Source organism: Epinephelus fuscoguttatus, linkage group LG7 (assembly GCF_011397635.1).
Source record: "Epinephelus fuscoguttatus linkage group LG7, E.fuscoguttatus.final_Chr_v1".
Lineage (NCBI taxonomy): Eukaryota > Metazoa > Chordata > Actinopteri > Perciformes > Serranidae > Epinephelus > Epinephelus fuscoguttatus.
The window spans coordinates 25,661,179-25,681,192 of NC_064758.1; the positions used below are offsets into that span (position 1 = coordinate 25,661,179).

At 43.7% G+C, this 20,014-nt stretch overlaps 1 protein-coding gene across 1 annotated transcript; it reads right to left on the reverse strand.

Moving 5' to 3' along the window:
• Positions 1-637: 637 nt before the first annotated feature.
• On the reverse strand, positions 638-7,260 carry LOC125892388 (potassium voltage-gated channel subfamily A member 3). The gene is made up of 3 exons (XM_049582380.1): positions 3,982-7,260; positions 1,653-1,726; positions 638-1,514 (listed from the first exon to the last, which is right to left on the reverse strand). The coding sequence occupies exon 1, from the start codon at positions 6,926-6,928 to the stop codon at positions 5,333-5,335; it is 1,596 nt and encodes a 531-aa protein (XP_049438337.1). The 5' UTR covers positions 6,929-7,260; the 3' UTR covers positions 638-1,514; positions 1,653-1,726; positions 3,982-5,332.
• Between the last annotated feature and the right edge of the window lie 12,754 nt (positions 7,261-20,014).

Consider the following 20,014-nt stretch of genomic DNA (forward strand, 5'->3'; position numbering starts at 1 on the left):
GAAACCATGCACCCTGCGGTCTAGTGGTGGGTCTGACCAGCAAAGGCAAGTTTGCTTTCACGTGCTTCTGCAGCAGCTGCTCTTTTTATCCATCGATCTGATCTGATCAGCATTGAGGTCTGTCTCTGGAGGGATCCTTTCCATGTCTTCAGACATAGTGACAAAACAAGCATTCTTATTGGACCTAAAGTCACAGTGCACAAATGCCCCAACTGGTTACATTGCAGCCTGTACTGTGGCTTCTAGCTCCAGCACTCTTGCTCAATACTGGACCAGTTTAAAACTTGTTTTTCCCATTGGACTTGGACACAGGAACATGGGAAAATTGGGTCCAGGTTAAAAAAAATTGTGAAGTTACCCTTTAAAGAATAAACTACATATTAAATAGGTTGCTGTAAACAACGCTATATCAGAGTGAATGATAGAAGTGGATCAACTGCTCAGAAACATCCACACAGAAAAGGTTATTTGTTTCAAATGTCTTGAGCCATGACATAATCGAAACATACTGTACACACACATAATAAAGGACTGTAATTGGACCTAGATATTCTCCCAGACATCAATGAGCACCATTCTCCCAGTAATTGAGTGAAACCAGACTGCGGCTCCTCTCCAATAACGACAGTACAACTCATAATCTCTTTATATGGGTCATGTTTAAGACAGCACAGAATAACACAGAACAAATACTGGCATACACAGCCTTCCCCTGACATGATTCTGCCCCATCCCAAAAAACACCAGTGCATTCTGGGATAAAATAGAGCCATTCGCAGGCATGTGTGTGCGTGTCTGTGTCTGTGTTTGTGTATGTGCATGTCTCTGTATTGTTCTCCACGTGCAGGTCAGGGGAATAGCTGCAACCAGCACACGTATGTAGGTGTGTGTTTCACATATTAGCAATACAGAGCACACAGAGCTAACAAAAGGCATATGGCTAACAGTCTTTGATTTGTATCACAGTTTCATATCAGCAAATGATGGTTGGCCTCAGATTTTGCCACTTTTGACTCCAAGCAAAAGCTGTTTGTCAGTCATTGTCCGTAATGAATATCATTACCCAGGAACATGAACGCAGAATGTAGAAATCCATAAAAGTCAAGGAGTGAAATGTGCTTTGCAAAATTGCTGGCTGTTTCCAGAATCTGTCCTTTTGAGTTATATATAGAAAGCAGTATGGAGTAATGTCTGAGTCCGTTACACAGTTCCAGCTGAATTTTGTCACCGCCTGAATCCTGTGATGGTTCCAATCACAGTGCGTTAACTCCGGAGGAAAAGCAGTCAGAAAACTGCAGCTACAAAAACTGTACGTGGAATATGTTGTCATTCTTTGATTGCATTTTGGATTGAGTGGTGATCCACTGGAGGGGGATGACTGGTAGGCACCGAGTCCAGGTTTGAGGACACCAGTCAGGAGGAGGAGGGAAGAGAAAATTGATCCGGTGGGAGTCTGTCTTAATTCCTAACTTTGGCCAATCTGGCCCAACAGGAAGACCAGAGTCATTGCCCCCCTACAGAGAAAAAAAGGTCACTGCAGGTTAATGGGTAACCCATACAGCTCTTAAATGAGAAAACCTTTCTAAGTAATCGTCAGTCATGAGGTTCGCAGGTGTCATATTTACGCTCCGTATCAAATGGAGTCTGTTTACCTAAATGGGAGGCAGTATAATTGGGGTCATCAGGAGTTCCAGGAGGTCTGTGTAGAAAATGGAACAACTTTCACCTGAGAGAGCGAGAGAGACAGAGAAAGAGGAGGAGGAGGAGGAAAAGCAAAACTGTTAGAGCCACACAGCGTAGCCAGCCCCATCACACAGCTCGGTGGTCTTATTAACAACGCAAGGCTGCTCCTCTTCTCCCTGCTGTCTCATTACCACTCATGCAAAACTCAAACTGTAAACACTGTCAGCTCAGAAGGAGAGGAAATGAGAGGGGGAGAGAGGAGCAGGCAACTTTTGGATAAGAGACACTGTCCTTTAACAAGAGAGGGCAAAATGTTCTCGAGAACCGTCCCCACCGGCGGCCCCATTATCCTAACAGCTCACTTAGTGCAATTTACGCTGTATAAGAGCATCAACTAAATGTCGACACTGTAGTAAACTTCAAGGATGAGGAGCAGAGGTTGGGAGAGGTAATTAGAGTCTGTGACAGAAATAAATGTAAAACTGGAGCGAGCTGCGGAGATGCACATTAGCAGAGGCGGACAGAATAAGAATTGAAAAGACGAGCGTGCATGGTAAAGCGCTTTATTACATCCGTGTTTTTGACAATCCATCCTGCCTGTGCCCATGAGAGTAGCTTCCAGACTGACCAATGCAGTTAGATGATAAACAAGGAGCTCCTGTCTCCTTCTCCTCCTCCTCCTATATCTCGCTTACCAATCAATAGAGCAGTGTTTCTCCTCACTGGAGCTTTTATGTGACTTGAGAAATGAGCAGGCCTTTTAACTGATGACTGACGACGGAGGTTTTCACTGGATATATATGAAGTCAAGGTCAGGGGTCAAAACAGAAAGGAATAATCAATGAAGAGGTCATTCATTCTGTGGGACCTCCCACTCTGCCCTAAGGGTGAGCCAGCTAATGAGACTGCCCTAATTATCGCTCAACCATGACTGGAGAGGTGTACGTAGTATTAGTATACTACAAACAAGTGCGCACACACTCGCACTAAATCAGATTCACAATATGGCGGCTTTATAGAGTCCCCATCTTGCCTTTTTAATTTTTTCTTTCCTCCTCACCCTCGTTTCTGTTTGAGTTAAAGTAATTACAGCCAGGGAGGACAGTGACCATAAATCTGAACATAAATCCAGACAGGAATGTGCAGGGGAAGCAGTGCAGCAGTTTCAAAGGCAAGAATGTAAAACGCAAGGTTGAGACGCATGCAGAATTTTCTCTGGACCTTACAGTCCAAATTCATGCACCGATTAGGGCGGCAACAATTAGTCGACTAAGTGGTTAGTCGACCAACAGAAAAGTAATCGTAAACTGTTTTGATAATCGATTAATCATCAAAATTTGCATGCAAAAATGGCAGAAAATGCTGCTTTCAGCCTCACAAATATGGAGATTTGCTGCCTTTCTCTGTTTTATATCATATCAAAATCAATAAATTTGGGTTTTGTGCTGACAGAACAAGATATTTGAAGTCATCGCCTTGGACTCTGAGAAGCTGGGATAGACATTTTTCCCTATCTTCTGCCATTTTATAGACAAAATGATTAATTGATAGTGACATTAATCATAAGTTGCAACACTAATACTGGCTCTACAATAAAATAAAATTCTTATAAGCATGCAAGTGATAATTTGCATTCAAAAAAACAATCTGCATTCATGATAAATGTAATAAAAACTGTGCAGAATTGATTCATTCTCGTTGTCTGGTAACTCACAGTTACTTGACCTCTGTCGCTGATATCAACGGCAAAAGAAGACTGAGGTCACAAAGCAGGTGAGCCACCTGTTCTGTTAGCAGGAGATGGTGGCCACCAGGGGGCAGCACTGAGACGAAGCTGGGTGGGCATGCTGTTAGTGCTCTTATTTATTTCATAGACAAAGTCAGCTGAAGGTGAAAGACAACCAGGACACTCTGCAGGAGCCTCATCCCCTACTGGCAAAACAGGAAAGCCTACACTCTCGGTCTGACTGAGGTCTAAACATGTGCACAGCTGCAACTTTGTGAGACGTCACTATATTGCTAAGCATTCATAAAAGCTATGACAATAAAACAATCACCTCTCTTTAACATTATGTTGTGGGATTAACTCTAAAATCAATGTATGAGGCTGTATGGAAATGTTCTGACCTGCACATGTGAGTGAAGTAATTTCAGTAAGCTGCCATTCTCTAGATTGAACTTGCCTGAACTGACATGTCTATAAAACACAGCAGTAAAAGAGCAAAACACTGGTTTCATGGCTTAAGGTAAAAGGATTGTTCATAAAGAAACAGGGGCATGACAGTGCTCACAACTTACCAGTTTCATCAGTGGGAGAACAGCAGCCTCTGGTGAGGGCCAGCAGAAGCGCACTCAGGACAGCCAGACACAATGTGCTCCCAGTTCATTCATAATTCCTCACGCGCTGCCTCTCCTTCCACATCTCCCAGCTTTGCACCTTCTCTTTGATTGGTGCCCGAGTTATTTCTAGGGGAGGGGGCAGCTCATAGTGGCGGTTTGTAAACAGACCCTCTTACTCCAATTTGTTTCTGTGTGTCACTGACTGAGCTTGTTGACTGGGGACGGCGGCGCAGGGCATGTTTGGGCTCGTGTTTTACGCAGACGGAGCGCGCTGACAAAAACAGTCCTGTTAGAGACTGGAGACGAGCTATTTAGATGAGAATCTTCAATATAGCTCCCGAGCCATCTGGGGTGGGGGGGTGGGGGTGTTGGGGAGGGAGGGGGGTTACTGTGGAAACAAGGGTGCCATGGTAACGGTGACTGGGGTTACCGAGGAAACAACCGTCGTCATGGAGACTGCATCACAGCGGGCTATATTTGAGGCATCCAAAGAGAAGCACGCTCCATCTTTGATCGCTGTGTGTGTGCGTGAGAGCGCGCCGTGTTTTCTCCGCTTTCACGTGTGTCTTGCACCGATAATGAGACACTGACAGTCGGCTGGCCCCTGTGTTTATGTGGTGCCGTTTTACGCATTTAAATCGCTTACTGGGACAGTTCATGTTCACGAAATTATAGGGGGTTATTTTTTAAAGACAGTAGCATTTGGACTAGACTTGAACGCACAATAAAGGCATATCACAGAACGGTCTAATTGAGATAATATATGCAGAGCTGTGTTTTTCAGACATTACATGTGTTATTAAACACACACACATATTTAAATTATTCTGAATATTATACATAGGCTATGACTGACGAATCACGACTCATAACGCATGTTAATACAATGTGAGTGTTCTCCGAGTAGCATACATTTGCACTCATCTTTCACAGTTATAAAGCTTCTATTAGTACCTGTTGTGAAGATATATTGGCTATTGCACAATGCACAACAGGTCGACTCCCTAGCTCAGAGATGAATAGTAGGCCTAATACTTTAAGGAGCTCTTTCTCTCCAAGCGCAAAAGGAAACCATAGAGAGTTATGAATTCAGATCACTGAAATGAAAAAAATCCTGATTCTTTGAATGGAGCAACAAAGCAGCGTCTCTGAACAGACAGGGTTTGGTTTCTTTATTTGTCTCTCTTTTAATTCCTGTCTTTCTTCATCTGATCTGCTTCCACACGCTGGAGCGCAGCGACAGAAGCAGCTGTGTGTTTACACACACCACTCCTTTTTCCTGTGTTCAGGGCCATGACTCGGAAATTGGCTACACGTCGGTGAAAATCTTTTTGTTTATGTTCACACAATTCTGCGAGTTGTTTTGCGCGGTGGTGGGGAAGTTGGGCTGTTGTTTGAACGCGCTGTTGATCCCGTGCTCCTCTATCACCATATACTCGCTCTTGCTGAGCGAGGAAGAGGAGCGAGTCTTCCTCAGCTCCTCTGTGTCTGCTAGAGGCTGACAGCTGCCCACGTGCAGGTATTGTGCCTGCTCCTCGCCCTCCGTCTCTCTGTGGTAGAAGTAGTTGAAATTGGAGACGATGACAGGCACAGGCAGGGCAATTGTCAGCACACCAGCGATGGCGCAGAGAGACCCCACAATCTTCCCACCTATTGTCACGGGGTGCATGTCCCCATAACCCACGGTGGTCATGGTGACAACAGCCCACCAGAATGCGTCCGGAATGCTGTTGAAGCCCGAATCTGGGTCGTCTGCCTCCGCGAAGTAGACAGCACTTGAAAAGAGGATGACACCGATGAACAGGAAGAAGATAAGCAGGCCCAGCTCGCGCATACTGGCCTTTAGAGTCTGTCCTAAAATCTGGAGCCCTTTGGAATGACGCGAGAGTTTAAAAATACGAAACACCCGAACAAGCCTAATTACGCGAAGAATGGCTAATGACATGGCCTGCTGTCCGTTCCCCTGCCTCTCTGCCAGCTCTGTGCCCAGGGTGATGAAATAGGGAATGATGGCCACAATGTCAATAATATTCATAATGTTTTTGGAGAACGTGGCTTTACTCGGGCATGCAAAGAAGCGCACCAGCAGCTCGAAGGAGAACCAGATGATACACAGCGTCTCCACCACAAAGAATGGGTCTGAGAAGGGGCTGATGAAATATGGGAGTGTGCCATTAATCACAGGTGCAATGGTGATCGGATCCCTGTTCTCGTCCCTGAACTCCGGTAATGTCTCTAAGCAGAAGATGACAATGGAGATGAGAATGACCAGGACCGACACTATCGCTATGCCCCGTGCGGGACCCGAGCTCTCTGGGTATTCAAAGAGCAGCCACACCTGTCTCTGAAATTCATTCTCTGGCAACGGCCGCTCCTCCTCTTTTATGAAGCCCTCATCCTCCCTGAACTTCTCCATAGCCTCCTCACCCAGCTCATAGAACCGGATCTCCTCAGAGAAAATGTCAATGGGCACATTCACGGGTCTTCTGATGCGCCCGCCAGACTGGTAGTAATACAGAATGGCATCAAAGCTGGGTCGGTTCCGATCGAAAAAGTACTCGTTCCTGAGAGGATCAAAGTACCTCATCCTCTTCTTGGGGTCCCCCAGCAGCGTCTCTGGAAACTGGGAGAGAGTCTTGAGCTGCGTCTCGAAGCGTAACCCTGATATGTTGATGACGACCCTCTCGCAGCATTCGTGATCCGGCTCGTATCGGTCCAGAGAGTGGTGGCCCGGGAGAGCCGCCGACTCTTCCAGCATGTTGTCACACGCCACGACCGTCATCACGTCGGCTTCTGTCTCGGTGTATCCGTGGTTCACCAGGTTGTCGCCCCGGGTTTTGGTTGCGCTCGGCGGGGGTGATTGCAGGAGGCTGAGGTGGTCGTCCATGCGCGGTTGAAGAGGCATACAGGGGCGGCCGCCTCGCCCCCTCCGCGAACCCCGGTCAACCACAGCCGCCACCACAGCCTCTTCTCCTCCGCCGTCTCTCTCACTCTCTCCCTGCGCTTCACTTTCACTCACTCTCTACTGTTGCTGTTCCCGCCCACGAGGAAAGATCTGGGTTTATAAACAGGCCATCCACCCGCCCACGGCGCGCCAGCGCTGGATACCTTTCCCCATCCGCCGCCAATCGCAGGGCGCACCGATGTACACAAGAAGCAACAGACGGGTGCCATTCAACACCGTCGCTTGGGCGTGCCCGCCTCCCTCTGCCCCTCTCTCCGTCTTGTAGACACGCGCTCAGGAACACACACACACACACACACACACACACACACACACACACACACACACACACACACGAGTCCAAACTGTCTCCTTTTTAAAACAAGGTCATTGTCCACAGAAAGGACATATTCAAATAGGCTACTCATAAATATATCAGAGCCCATTTCGTTTTCCGGGACAGTCTTAAAAACGCACCAGCATTACGCATTACCCTCTGTTGCATCTTTTGTTCATTCGGGTGTGTCATGGCAAAATTAAAAGCACTTGGAAATGGGAGATTGTACTTAATTGACCCGTCGTTAGTTTCTGATTACGCACTGAGAAACGATGGCTGGAATGACATCTCATCTGTAATATGAAATACAACTGATGCCTGCGTCCTAAAGTGGTGATGGTACGCCTTACAGTGAGGAGGAGCAAATAGGGAGGGGATGGGAAAGAGAGAAGAGAGGTCGATATGAGAGAAAAAATGTGTTGTTCAAGTACTAGCAGTATGAAAAATAATACCAAATATGTTGCATACCCCACACATACACACACACACACACACACACACACACACACACACACACACATACAAAACAAGTGCCAAGAGCTCACTGAATTCTAATAACCATGACATCAAGGGACACACACAGTCCTTCCACACGCACACTAACCACATATAATATTTAACAGCTAATATGGTGAATGTCAAAAGGGCAACTACAGTACACAGCATCGCCGGTCCTGTGACAGATGTGATCAGATATAATCACGCAGGAGACAGAGAGAGGGAGAGTAATCCTTGCCTCGCTCGTCTGAAACCTGACCAGTTTTTACTCTGGCGGATTATCAGATGCACCATGCTCACCGGTAATGTTTAGCCTTTACAACTATAGTTTTGAATGTCAAGATATCTGGCCATAAAAGTGACAATAGTTTCCAAATTTTGTCATCATAATACCTGAAAAAGCAAGAAAATGGGAGGTATAGGAGGTCACTGTAGCAATATTAACAGTGCGACAACGATTCCTTTCATAATCCTCAGTTAAAGCTCCAGTTGTTGCATACACATGTAGTTGGCAATTTTTTACAGTCCAGTGACATTAGTTGCAGAGATTTAGTCCAGTGATGCCCCTGGGGGTTGCTGTCCGAGGTTCTGAAATGAAAAACCAACCGAGAACCTTGAGTTTTTCTTTTTACCAAAAATATTTTTCGCCTGCAGGCAGAAGCAATCTTATTAACTTAAGTCAGCCTGAGTGGAACGAGCCAAAGCACCGCAGTAACAGCACTAAAGTTTGGTGAAAAGGACAAGAGGTCAGAAGACAGAGAAGTCTGGTATAGCCACAAGTTGCCATCTGTAATCTGTAGCTAGCTAACCAAGCTGATGATAAACACTCTGGTTGTGAATTAAATGCAAAAAAAGTGTTTTTTATTTTTTACATTTTGGATTTGAGTGGGGTTTTTTTTGCCAGTTTTGTCTCTACATTGTGCTCAGAAGAAAATGGCTCCACTTATTAGAGGGACAGTTCATCCCAAATCAAAAAATAACATATTTCCTCCTACCTGTGGTGCTATTTATTCATCTACAGTGTTTTGGCGTGAGTTGCTGAGTGTTGAGGATACAGGCTGTAGAGATGTCTGCCTTCTCTGTATATAATGGAATCAGATAGCACTTGGCTTGGGTGGGAGGTTCAAACCCAGGGTGGGGAGCCCTTCTGTGTGGAGTTTGCATGTTCTCCCCGTGTCAGCATGGGTTTTCTCCGGGTACTCCGGCTTCCTCCCACAGTCCAAAGACATGCAGGTTAATTGATAACTCTAAATTGCCCGTAGGTGTGAATGTGAGTGTGAATGGTTGTCTGTCTCTATGTGTCAGCCCTGTGATAGTCTGGTTACCTGTCCAGGGTGTACCCTGCCTCTCGCCCAATGACAGCTGGGATAGTCTTCAGAGCCCCCGTGACCCCAAGTGGCCTATTGGTTCACATGCTGACCACAGACAGCAATCCATGCAGGGTTTTGGGCTATATCATCAAACCAAATAGTCTTTCTCTTTGGCTGCTGCCTTTGGATGAAACAGTTACACTTCATTTGTAGAACAGGATCACGTTTTTTCCACAAAGATTCAACAACAGTTGCATCAGATTTCTTAACGCTATCTATTTCTAAGAACAAGGAGGATGAAATGACAAGATAATTCATATAGAGAAACACATTACTGTATGTAGCCTGCTCCTTTACACACAGATGTTACCAAGTGTGAACTGGATCACCTGTGTGGACGGCGTGTTGAGAGGATTTTCTTCAATTCTTTTATATACACAACACAATGCATTGTCTCAAGGGTAGCAGGAATGATGACAACACCCCAAGGTGAGGACATTGTTCTGGTTCTCACTTCCACAAAGAGCTGCTCTGGGTTTGGGGATAAATGTTTTCAGTGGAAGGTCTTTATAAATATTACTGCCAATGCCAAACACTTGTGTATGCTCCCCTGTGTGTGTGTATGTGTGGGTGTAGGTGGGTGGGTGGTGAGCTGAGAATAAAACGCGAGAGAGGACTGGTTACTAAGCTGAATCTGCTCAACAAAGAAAACACCAAATATTAAGAGTGTCATAAAAACCTTCAGCAGCTCCCTTTCAGTCTGCTCCTCTGAAGTCTTCAACAGAAGGAGTCACACTCACATTTTACCTTCATCCTTTAAACTCCATGGCGGTGCATACTCAGACAACATGTCAACAAGTGGATGGAACACAATATCAAAGGAAGGAATGGAGGAAAGAGACCTTGGGCTAATTGTGAGGGATGACTGTTTGCTGCTCATGAACATCTGCTTCCTCCAGATTAAATTAAATGAGCATCAGATGACTGGACTAATCTGAGAAGTCTCCCATCAACATGGGCAATGTGGGGCAACACCCAACCTGACACATGCAGCCCCACCCTCACATGCCCACACACACAAACGTGTACCTGTTAAAATATTACATTTATCAACATAAATTATCTGCATTCCTAATTTAAATCATAACTAAGCCCAGTCTTAACCCCAGAGCGTAGATGCTAGCCTTGGCCACAGTGTCTTTTTTTATTAGTAGCAGGGGCATCGATAGTGATTCTAACAAAATAAATTAATCAATAAATTAATTGAAAAATCAAACAAAAGAAATAATAAAAAAGAAACTACAACAAAGTTAACCTTCAAGATGAGAAGTGAGACACAAGAGAGAGGAAAATGCAGACAATAAACAGTCAGACCTATTTATTAGAATGTCAAAAAAACAGTGATGGAAACTATCATAGTACAAAACCTCAAGTTTGGCCATTGAATATAATTAATTGTACTTTACATTTTCTATTACCCCGTATTTCAAATGGTAAATTTTACTCGGCTGTTTTTTTCGCAGGAAACAAAATGGCGTCCAGCTGGTAAGAAATGAAATCGACTTACAGTTAAACAGTCAACTAAAATATGTTTCTAAAAACATTTTAGGCAAAAAAATTTTGGTTAATATTTGATCAACACTGCTTAGATTTACCATTTGATCTCAGTGTTTTCAGCTTCCTTTTTTACAATACAGAAACAATATGGCGCCCACTCAATGTTCACAAATTACAGCCAAACAGTGCAGTAAATTATGACTCTGAAGACATTTTAGGGCAAGAAATAGGCAATACAGTGACAGAATCTTTGTTTATATTTGATAAGCACTGCCTAGTTTTACAATTTGATCTGAGTTTGGAGCTGAGAGATGAGCAAGGAGATCTGGGTGCTGGTAGGATAGAGAGTTTTTCACCACAGTTAATGTACACACACGACTCACACTGCCATGATACAAAGCTGGTTGTAAATCAGCAAAGTATTCCTTTAAGATTTTTTAAAGAATACACAGTTTATGAAACCCGATGCACTGTTACAGATTAAACTACAGAACAGTATAAAGTTGCTAAAATTGGCCCCAACTTGTCCTGACATGTTCATGCTCCAAGCTATTACTATAAGGCCCCGATCACACAGAAAGCATTGTAACACCTGGAGGTGGGCTTTTCTAGTTGTTTTTAATGATAATTAAGCTTTTCGCTCGCCGTTTTTGCGTTGCTACGCGCCTTGCGTTTTTGCACTCTAGGTGCCTGGCATTTTTGCAAGAATGATATGAACTCAGAGTGGAAAAGCACCCCAGTCATCCAATCACATGATTTGAGGGGTGGGGCTTCTGTGGTGGTCAGGCAATAATTTTTTAGATGGTAAACAATGGAGGAGAAACTGGTGGTAGTGGTTGCTGGAAACCTAGAGCTATACAACTTTACAAAGCGCCATTACCATGATTTCAGTAGAAATCAGCAGGTGTGGAAGCATTTAAGAGCAGTTCTTGAAATCAGGGAAGTAGTTTTCATACATTTAAACTGTATGGCGTGGTTGCCTGGTAACAATAAACAGGCACAGCAAGTGCGTTTTTACTGGTGGCATCCAATTTTTAAAAAAGGCAGTGTCATGCGCCTCACCTTTCTGTGTGATCAAGGCCTAACTCTGACCGGCTCCATTCTGCTGCATAATAGAAGGTGCTGTAGCCTATACACCATATTACAATAGCAGCCAACAACTGTTTACTGGGTAAAGACATATTGGAGTAATGACTAACTGAACAGAGAAGGAAGTCAAACTCCTTCTCTGTGTGTTGTAATCTAAGCATCTGTTTGTTGTTTTGGTAGCCGGTCCAGCAGCGTGCGCATGTACGTGCAAGCGAGTCCCTGTGTGTATCCCTGTGGCTAGCTCATCGCAGCTCATGTGCACTGGGCTCATATGGTGGTTACTGCTGATAACGTCATCCTAACCCAGCGTGTCATTGCTGAAGCCTAGCGCCCACCCTCAGGCTCCCTTACAGGTTTCCCATTAGCTCTGTCAGCAATAATGCCGTTGTTAGCAGTGTGTGCTGTTAGCATAATTAGCTGCTAGCTCAGCCACCTCCATGTTGAGAACTGTGTGCAGACAACCTGAACCAAACTCTGAATCACAGATATACTCTAAATTTCACATACAGCTCTTTTAAGTACATTTTGTTCATTATATTTCTATACTTTTATTTAAATAAGATTTGGAAAGCAGGATTTTTAGATGGAATATTTTACATTGTGGTAGTGTTTTTCTACCACTGTAAACAACCTCCTTATTGAACATTTTCTGTAACTATTACAGTGACTTTAGTTAAAAAAAAAAAAAAAGCATTGAAACTGAAGGTTGTTCAGTGCAGTACTAGAAGCATCGTTCTATGGTTGTCATAAAAATAAAATGAACAATTTAATAGAACTATACAGCAGGAAGAAATTCAAATTAAGAAAAAGGCTGCAGTAACAGTTGGATTCCCGCTCTGGGTCTCTGTTAAAATTCTGACAGTTTTATACATATATGCATAATGAGAATGATTGGTAAGGACTGTGACTCTGCTGCATTTAGTGTGAAGCCTGTTTTCCTATTGAGGCCACATTGAAGCTGTCTTGTATTAAAAGGGCCAGTTGGTCCGCTGGGAAAAAGCTCAGGGACAGCCAAAGGGCCTTTTAATGTGGTTTCCACTCTTCATGTTAAATATAGGACCACCCCAACTCCCTTATTAACCTACGAAATTAGGCTACCTTGCACATTGCACTTGAATGCCTCGAACTGGAATGTGGCTGGCTGAGAGGCATTGAAACAGGCCCAAAGAGCATGTGAAGGGGAAGTGGGTCATTTTACAGGAAGAACAGCTCAGCTGGCTGAGGTCATGGACATCTGGTTGCACTTGAGAAAATGGGCTGGTTTGGATCTTCTGCGAGGGATGCACAGCAGCCTCCACTCACACAGTTCCTGGAAAATGGATGAAGTAAATGTCTTTAAGAGAAAACTAAGGATGGGGATCACGTATCTGGCAACCTGTCCCAGCATCTACTGGTCAGCATTTTTTTGTGGTTGTAAGCTCTGACCTCATAAGAAGACTACATGTGCATTAGTTTCAAAAAGCGTTTGCTTTCAGGCCATCGCCACAGGAAATATTACCATTTTCCTCATTACCACCCACCACACTATCGCCACTACAGCTGTAATGGAACATTTGTTTTGCTTGTTGTTTGTCTTTTTTGTTTTTTGTTTTGTATCTAATTAGACTATGCTACTGCCCATCCGGCCGAGCCAAAGTTTCATCAGATTATTTCCTCTTAGGTTGTTCTCATCTTCACAGTGTTGTAACGTCAGTGCCATGCCAACTCCCTTGTGCACCAATTGTACTTGCTTTACAAAGCTGGCTCTAATAGCAAATTAGCCATCTTCAGCCATGCTAGCAGCTCTGCAAGGCTGTACAGTACTTAGATACAGTGGTGCTTTGAGCTAAATGCTAATGTCAGCGTGCTAACATGCTCACAATGACAATGAAAACATTCTGATGTCTAGCAGGCATAATGTTTACCATGTTCGCCATATAAGTTTAGCATTTTCACAAACATGTAACCGAACCGAGACCACCTCTTCAAAAAGTCTTGGTCTGGTTGTTTTGGTGCATACCAGAGTGTGATTGCTGTGTTCATACCAGCCCAAACGAACTGCGCACAGGGGGCAAACAAACTTGAGTTTGATTGAAGTGAACCAAACAGGACAGGTGTGAAAGCACCCTAACAGACTGACATTAGGATGGCTAGAAAAAGTAATAGTAGTGTTTGTGTTTTTAAATTCAAGCTACACTGGTAAAGCAAAAAAGATCAGCTGGTAATGACACACCTGAGCATGTGTGAATCTAAAAGATGGGCTTCATTTTATGATGGGAAAGCTCAGTGGAGGTCATGATGGGATGGTGCAGAGACATCCTGGATGTCTGTGTGGCTCTAGAAATAAATGTCACTTGATCACATCTCCCTTGAGCTGTAGAGGAAGTGTAAGTGCTTCTCTAGTTATATTCTCCCGGGAGAGGCCTTAGGGAATGACAGGCGGACTAATGTCAGAAGAAGAGAGCGACAGAAAGACAGACAGACAGACATCTTTTATTCACAAGGGAACAGCGGTGAGAGTCTAATTTATATGGTGACTGAGTCATGCCATGCAGGATTCACATAAAAAATCTGCATTTGTCAAGTAGCCTTTAACATTTCTCTGCATTAGATTTTTTTAATGAGAAAAGTTCATTTGAAATTCTTTGCACAGCATTTTTGGGGTTTTTTTCTATAGAAGTGGCCTAACTAATGCAATGACCAACTACAGAGACAAAGCCCAACACTTCATACTTTGAACCATCCCCAACAGAGTGGTTAACAATCTGTGCTCCAATATGCAGCGGCTGAAACGCTAACAATAGCTGTATAGCTAGCTAAAGACATTAGATTTCAGCCTGTTAAAGGATTATTTTAACACCCTATGTCTACCAGAGATGAACTGACAAACTCAATATTGTCAGTGTATCACAGCGTCCCTTCTCCTCACCTTGCTTATAGAAAATATCCCACTGACTGGCCACAAGTGAAGTACTTTGATAGGGCTGCCCACTGAAAGTCTAAGGCCGCATTTTTAACTGCCTGGAAAACGCAAAGTTGGGCGCTGGGTGCTTTTTTGTGCCTTTTTGAACCAGCTTTCAAGAGCATAGCGGCAGGTTGCGTCTGAGGTTGCCAAGCAACCTTAACAAGCACAGAATCATAGCATAGCTACCCGAAATCCTGAGTGCAGAGCTGATCTCCTTCCAGGCGCTATTTATAAGTGTGTGGGCATATCGTCCGTGGGACAGATGAAAAGCTCTGGCCGCCCTGCACCAAAATGATCACCTTTTCCATATTTACCACAATGCCGCAATGGCGTCACTCTGCTATTTGAGTGCGCCTGCCACGCGTCTACATTGAGAACAATGAATTTGAGGGAGCAAAAAACGCGGCGTGTGTATGGCTCCTAAGATTGAAATCATCAGTTGGGGGCCATTAAGTTTACCTAAGTTGGTAAAGATATCTTGAACCTTGAGAACCTTCAAGGGCAGTCAGGGGTTGTGCTGCAGACCCAGACCTAGACAGAGGCAGCTGCCTGGAGTTAGTGAGGCTTAATGTTAATGTAAAGATAATGTTATCTTCTGCTTAGAAGTGGTGACTTTTACAGCTCACAGCTTTGGCCTTTACTTTCATTGGACAGGAGAAGTTTAAGCATGAGAGGGGGAGAGAGAGGGGATGACATGCAGCAAAGGGCTGCTGCTGGAATCAAACCTGCAGCCACTGCAGCAAGGATGCTGCCTTGTTACCAGGAGCTACTGGGTGCCCCAAGCTCACAATAACTTAATACAATTTAATTGAATATACTCAGTATACTCTCTCTTTTTTTAAATTCTAATATCAAGTGATAGCAAAAAATCCTGTTGCACATTTTTGATCTGTTGCTAGCGTAGTTAGCATGCATCAGCTTGGAGGGCAAACTTGGTTTGTTTCCTATAATACATCAACATCATGTCACCCTAAACATCCACCAAACCCTGTTCACATTATTTTTTCCAACTTTGTGTTTATTGGGCAGAATTATTCAAATACACATTTCCATTACTACAACAATTTTCTTTTCTGTACTTCCCTGTCCCTCTCCTCCCCATTACATGCCAGCTTCACCTCTACTTTCATCCACACCTACATTCAAACACACACACCTGATCATACACATCTTTATCTGCTCCCCTCATCCATTGCCCTCCACCCCTTCACCCACTGGCCACAGCTATCTATGGGACAAAACCATCCAGAAACAGTGTGCTTATACAGGACAACCACTGGTTGCCCACTGTTCACATTTTTAATCTCTCCTAGCTATTTGGGATTAGTAGGACCTGATACGTACAACTCAATGATAATAAAGTCCCTATATCCTCAAATGAGACTATAATAAAGTCCTAATGTCCTTCAACATGCTGATGATAAATTCCTTATGTCTTCAAGCGAGTACTTAAATTAACAGCGTCCTAGCTTGTTACCGTTGCTAAAATTCGTGAAATCTGTTGGCTACAAAACTACAAATGTTATTAATCATAAATAAAAAAGTGTCAACCATCAAATTTAATCAGGTTTTGGACCTTGTCCGGAGTCTGTGTCGGGGTCAGCTGCAGACTAGTCTCGCTCACCAGACCTTTCTCAAGAAAAGAAAGGTCTGGCTGGGCCGACTCTCACTTTGAGACTGGAGAAAAAAACGCCCCGGCTGCTTGTACTTCTTTCACAATCGTTCTGGGCGGTGCCACAGCAACGGTGCGCTTGCAAAAATATTGCCGGGGGGAAACAGGTTTTGGTGTAACACGCCCACAAAAATATCACCTACAGGACACGAACCATGGCAGAAAAATGGATACATCCCCGCAAGATCAAACACCGCAAATGTTAGTAAAGGACGTGCTGAAAACTGCTACACAACCGGAGGTGATAGGGCGGGACTTCAGCGGGTGGCTCGTTCCGCCCAATGAGAGGCTGATCTCTGCAGCAAACTTCCGCCCACTCAGACTAGCTGCAGACTGACTTGGCAGAGATGGCGGCCATCTTATTTTTATGTGGAGTAGTGTATTGTGGTTTTACTACCACTAGATGGCACAAAGAAGTGTCCATGAATGAGGACAACAGATCTAAGTTCAGCAGAATGAAGTATAAGGTTAGTAAACCCAAAATGTAATGTCCCCGTATGTGGACGCAGGGTCGCAGGAAGGTGTAGAAAAATGGAACGAAAAGTCGAATACTCCCACTGATGCCTCATGTCTCCTATGTCCATTTTTGTCTTCTTAAAGGCTCACTTTTTCGCTCAGGCAGCTTATACAAACTTTTTTACCCTATTGGTAGTGCATCCGGCCAAACGCAGCTTTTACGCATTTTTCTGTTGTTTGCTAGCAGATCTAAGTGACAAGGAGGCATCACACGCAATAAAAGTCAATGGAGAGTGATGAATTATTTTCCACTCTGGTGTGGGCGGGACTTAATTGCGCTCTGTTTCTAATGTGAGATTCACTAACAATGAGTCTTTGTTGGTACGCCCAATAAAACTCATTAAACCCACTAGTAATAAATATGATAAATTAGATCCAAATTCCGATCACTCTGTTTTACAGCAGTGTCTTCCTGTTATTCAGTCAGTGACATGCCCTCAACCATCCCACATCCTCTTTCTAACCACACACACGCACACACACAGACAGTAAAAGCCCACAGGGGTGCTGTAATCTTAATATTCACAAATAAAGAGGCGGCCCATATGGACAAAGCACCTGTGTGTGCGAACTAATTAATCAACTGCTCATATTAGCATAACTATAGATATCAGGGCCGGAGTGCAGCTGCAGAGGACGGAGACGCAGAGGAGACAGCAGACAGGAGAAGCAGAGAGGGAGAGAGAGAGGACAGAGCCATCTGTAGAACAAAGCCCGACTGGCCAGGAGACGCATCAGGTCCTGCCGTAACCCCGGCAACGGAGAGAGGGATGAGGGGAGAAAGGGTGAAGGCAGAGGGAGGAGCACGGCTGACGCTCGGCTGGCTGTGGCTCTCTGTTATTGTTTCATCATCTCTGAACGCCGAGTGGAGACAAAGAGATAAACAAATAGTGAGCGTGGAGGCAAAGCAGGCGTGTAGACCGTCACACGTGGCTCCACCGACACGAGTTAACAGACAAGCTCAGTCTTTGCTTCGTTCTACTTTCTCACAGCCTGGAAACCGACTTTGCCACTTAAAGGCATCTGCTTTTCAGGTTGTGTCGAATCCAGGAAGGGTTTCTAGAGAGCTGCGGCGTGACTGGAGTGTCACAAATATGAAGATGTAGCAGCAGGCGAAATGTATACATTATAGATACGCTCCCACCAGAGCATATCAGCTGCAGAAGCAAGTGAAGGGAGCTTCTCTGATTCACACACCATCAGTTACATTGAGATACAGAATGAGGACAGAAACAGAAAGAAATGTCACATTTGCAGGAAGCGAGCATGAAGTTGACTGAACTGAGGATTCTAATGTGTCATTCATATTGAAGCTCTGGAGACCACGCAGGACTTTGATGAATTATAAAGCCTTGTAATTATCTATTAATTAGAGTGTTTGTCTCCGTGTTCTGCCCTACTTAGATACCAAATCTTTCTCAGCCCATAGTCAGAGAGAATAAGAGTTACAACCATGAGAACAGCTGCTGAATAATTGCATTACACGACAGTTACTTCATCTGTCAGTCCATAAAATATAAAGCAGTGTGCGTATTCTTTCCCTCGGTGGTAGATCTGGTTGTAAAGAGCCGGGAGAGCCATGTTCACGGGAGTCTCAGGATTAAAAAAAGCAGTAATGTGAGAGCCCCAACCTCCCTCCTCCTCCTCCTCCTCCTCCTCCTCTCCACGCTGACATTGCTCACACTTTAATTTCTCACATCATCTTCTCTCCCTCCATGTCTCTCACCTCCACTCTCTCCTTTCCACACCTTCTAATCTTTTCCTCATCTGCCTAACTTTTTAACATTTTGCTCCTCTCCTCGGAGGCATCTCCTTTTTTTACACCCTGCTGAATGTCTGCATCTATACAATCTCCTTTCCTTACATTCATGAGAAGAACTGCACAATATTTTCCCCGTATACTAGACTCTATAATACATTATGCTTCTGCAATGTCATTTTCTGTCACTAATCTAGAAAAAGAAGGTGTGTTTATATGATATTTTGGTGGCTGATACAAAGAAAAATGTACTGAATTTACTTTATGCAAGAGGTTATTATGTGTTTTATTATTGCCCAATCAGCTCAATTGCTTTTATTATTTTATGTAACTGAATAGGATGGCTGTTCCAAGGGCTTGTTTATGTATTTTGAGGCAATATTTTTTTTCCACAAATGGAACATATTTGCGCCCATCTGTGTTTACAGTTTACCTCTGTTTGACATGTTCCTGCACTGTTTTTCCACTAAGGCTCGGCTCAGGAAAGCCACCGTGCCCCCAGTTGGTCCAGATGGTTGTTGGTACACGCAGCGAAAATATGCTCTAGTTCATCCACAGTGGCTTACTGTTCTCCACATGAATCCATTTCAGACACAAAATGTTGCTTAAACAATGTTTTGGGTTGTGAATTGCTGGTTTTGTCTTGGCAAATAGGTACACAGATCATTATGTTTCAATAAAATGTAACACAAATGCACATTTAGATCAATGTTAGGGCAGCTAATATGCACCTCCTTATTTCTTGAACAAATAACAGACCATCCTGTTTTTCCAAATTAATAACATGTAGAGCTGAAACAAGGTAAAATATTACAACTGACGATGACCCAAAAAAAAGTGCTTAAAAATTATAATAATTCTTTCACATAATTTTAAATATGCAATAATAATTATGGATTCTTCTTTTTTCTTTTTTCCCCTATTTTTTAAAATAATTTTCTAAATGTATTATTATTATTTTTTTTTTTTGCAATTTGTGGGAGTTGCTCATTGCTCATTGCCTTTATTCCTATATTTTTGACAAATACTTGCGAAAAGTGTCCGAAATCAGCACAAGAAAGGTGAGGTTTCAGGTTTCAAAGGGTTAAATGCCAGCTTTGACTGCCACATGGAACCATGGTATTGCGCAGTGCAGCTAAATAATACCTGTTAACTATAATGTTAGATAAAGATAGGCATGTGCTGCATATAACCGCAAGCTAACGCTGTACTGTTTCTCTACTCTGACAAAATCTGTAGCTTCTTTATCCTTTTCTGCAGAGGGCAGTATGTCAAAAGATTACAGATGCAAGACAGTTTGTGCAGATATGCTCAAGAGAGCAGCTGAGCCAAGATGCATTACAAGAGTAAGAGTCTACCGTCATG

Coding starts and splice junctions, on each gene's coding strand:
- LOC125892388 (XM_049582380.1), bottom strand. CDS start 6,928: ATGCCTCTTCAACCGCGCATGGACGACCACCTCAGCCTCCTGCAATCA.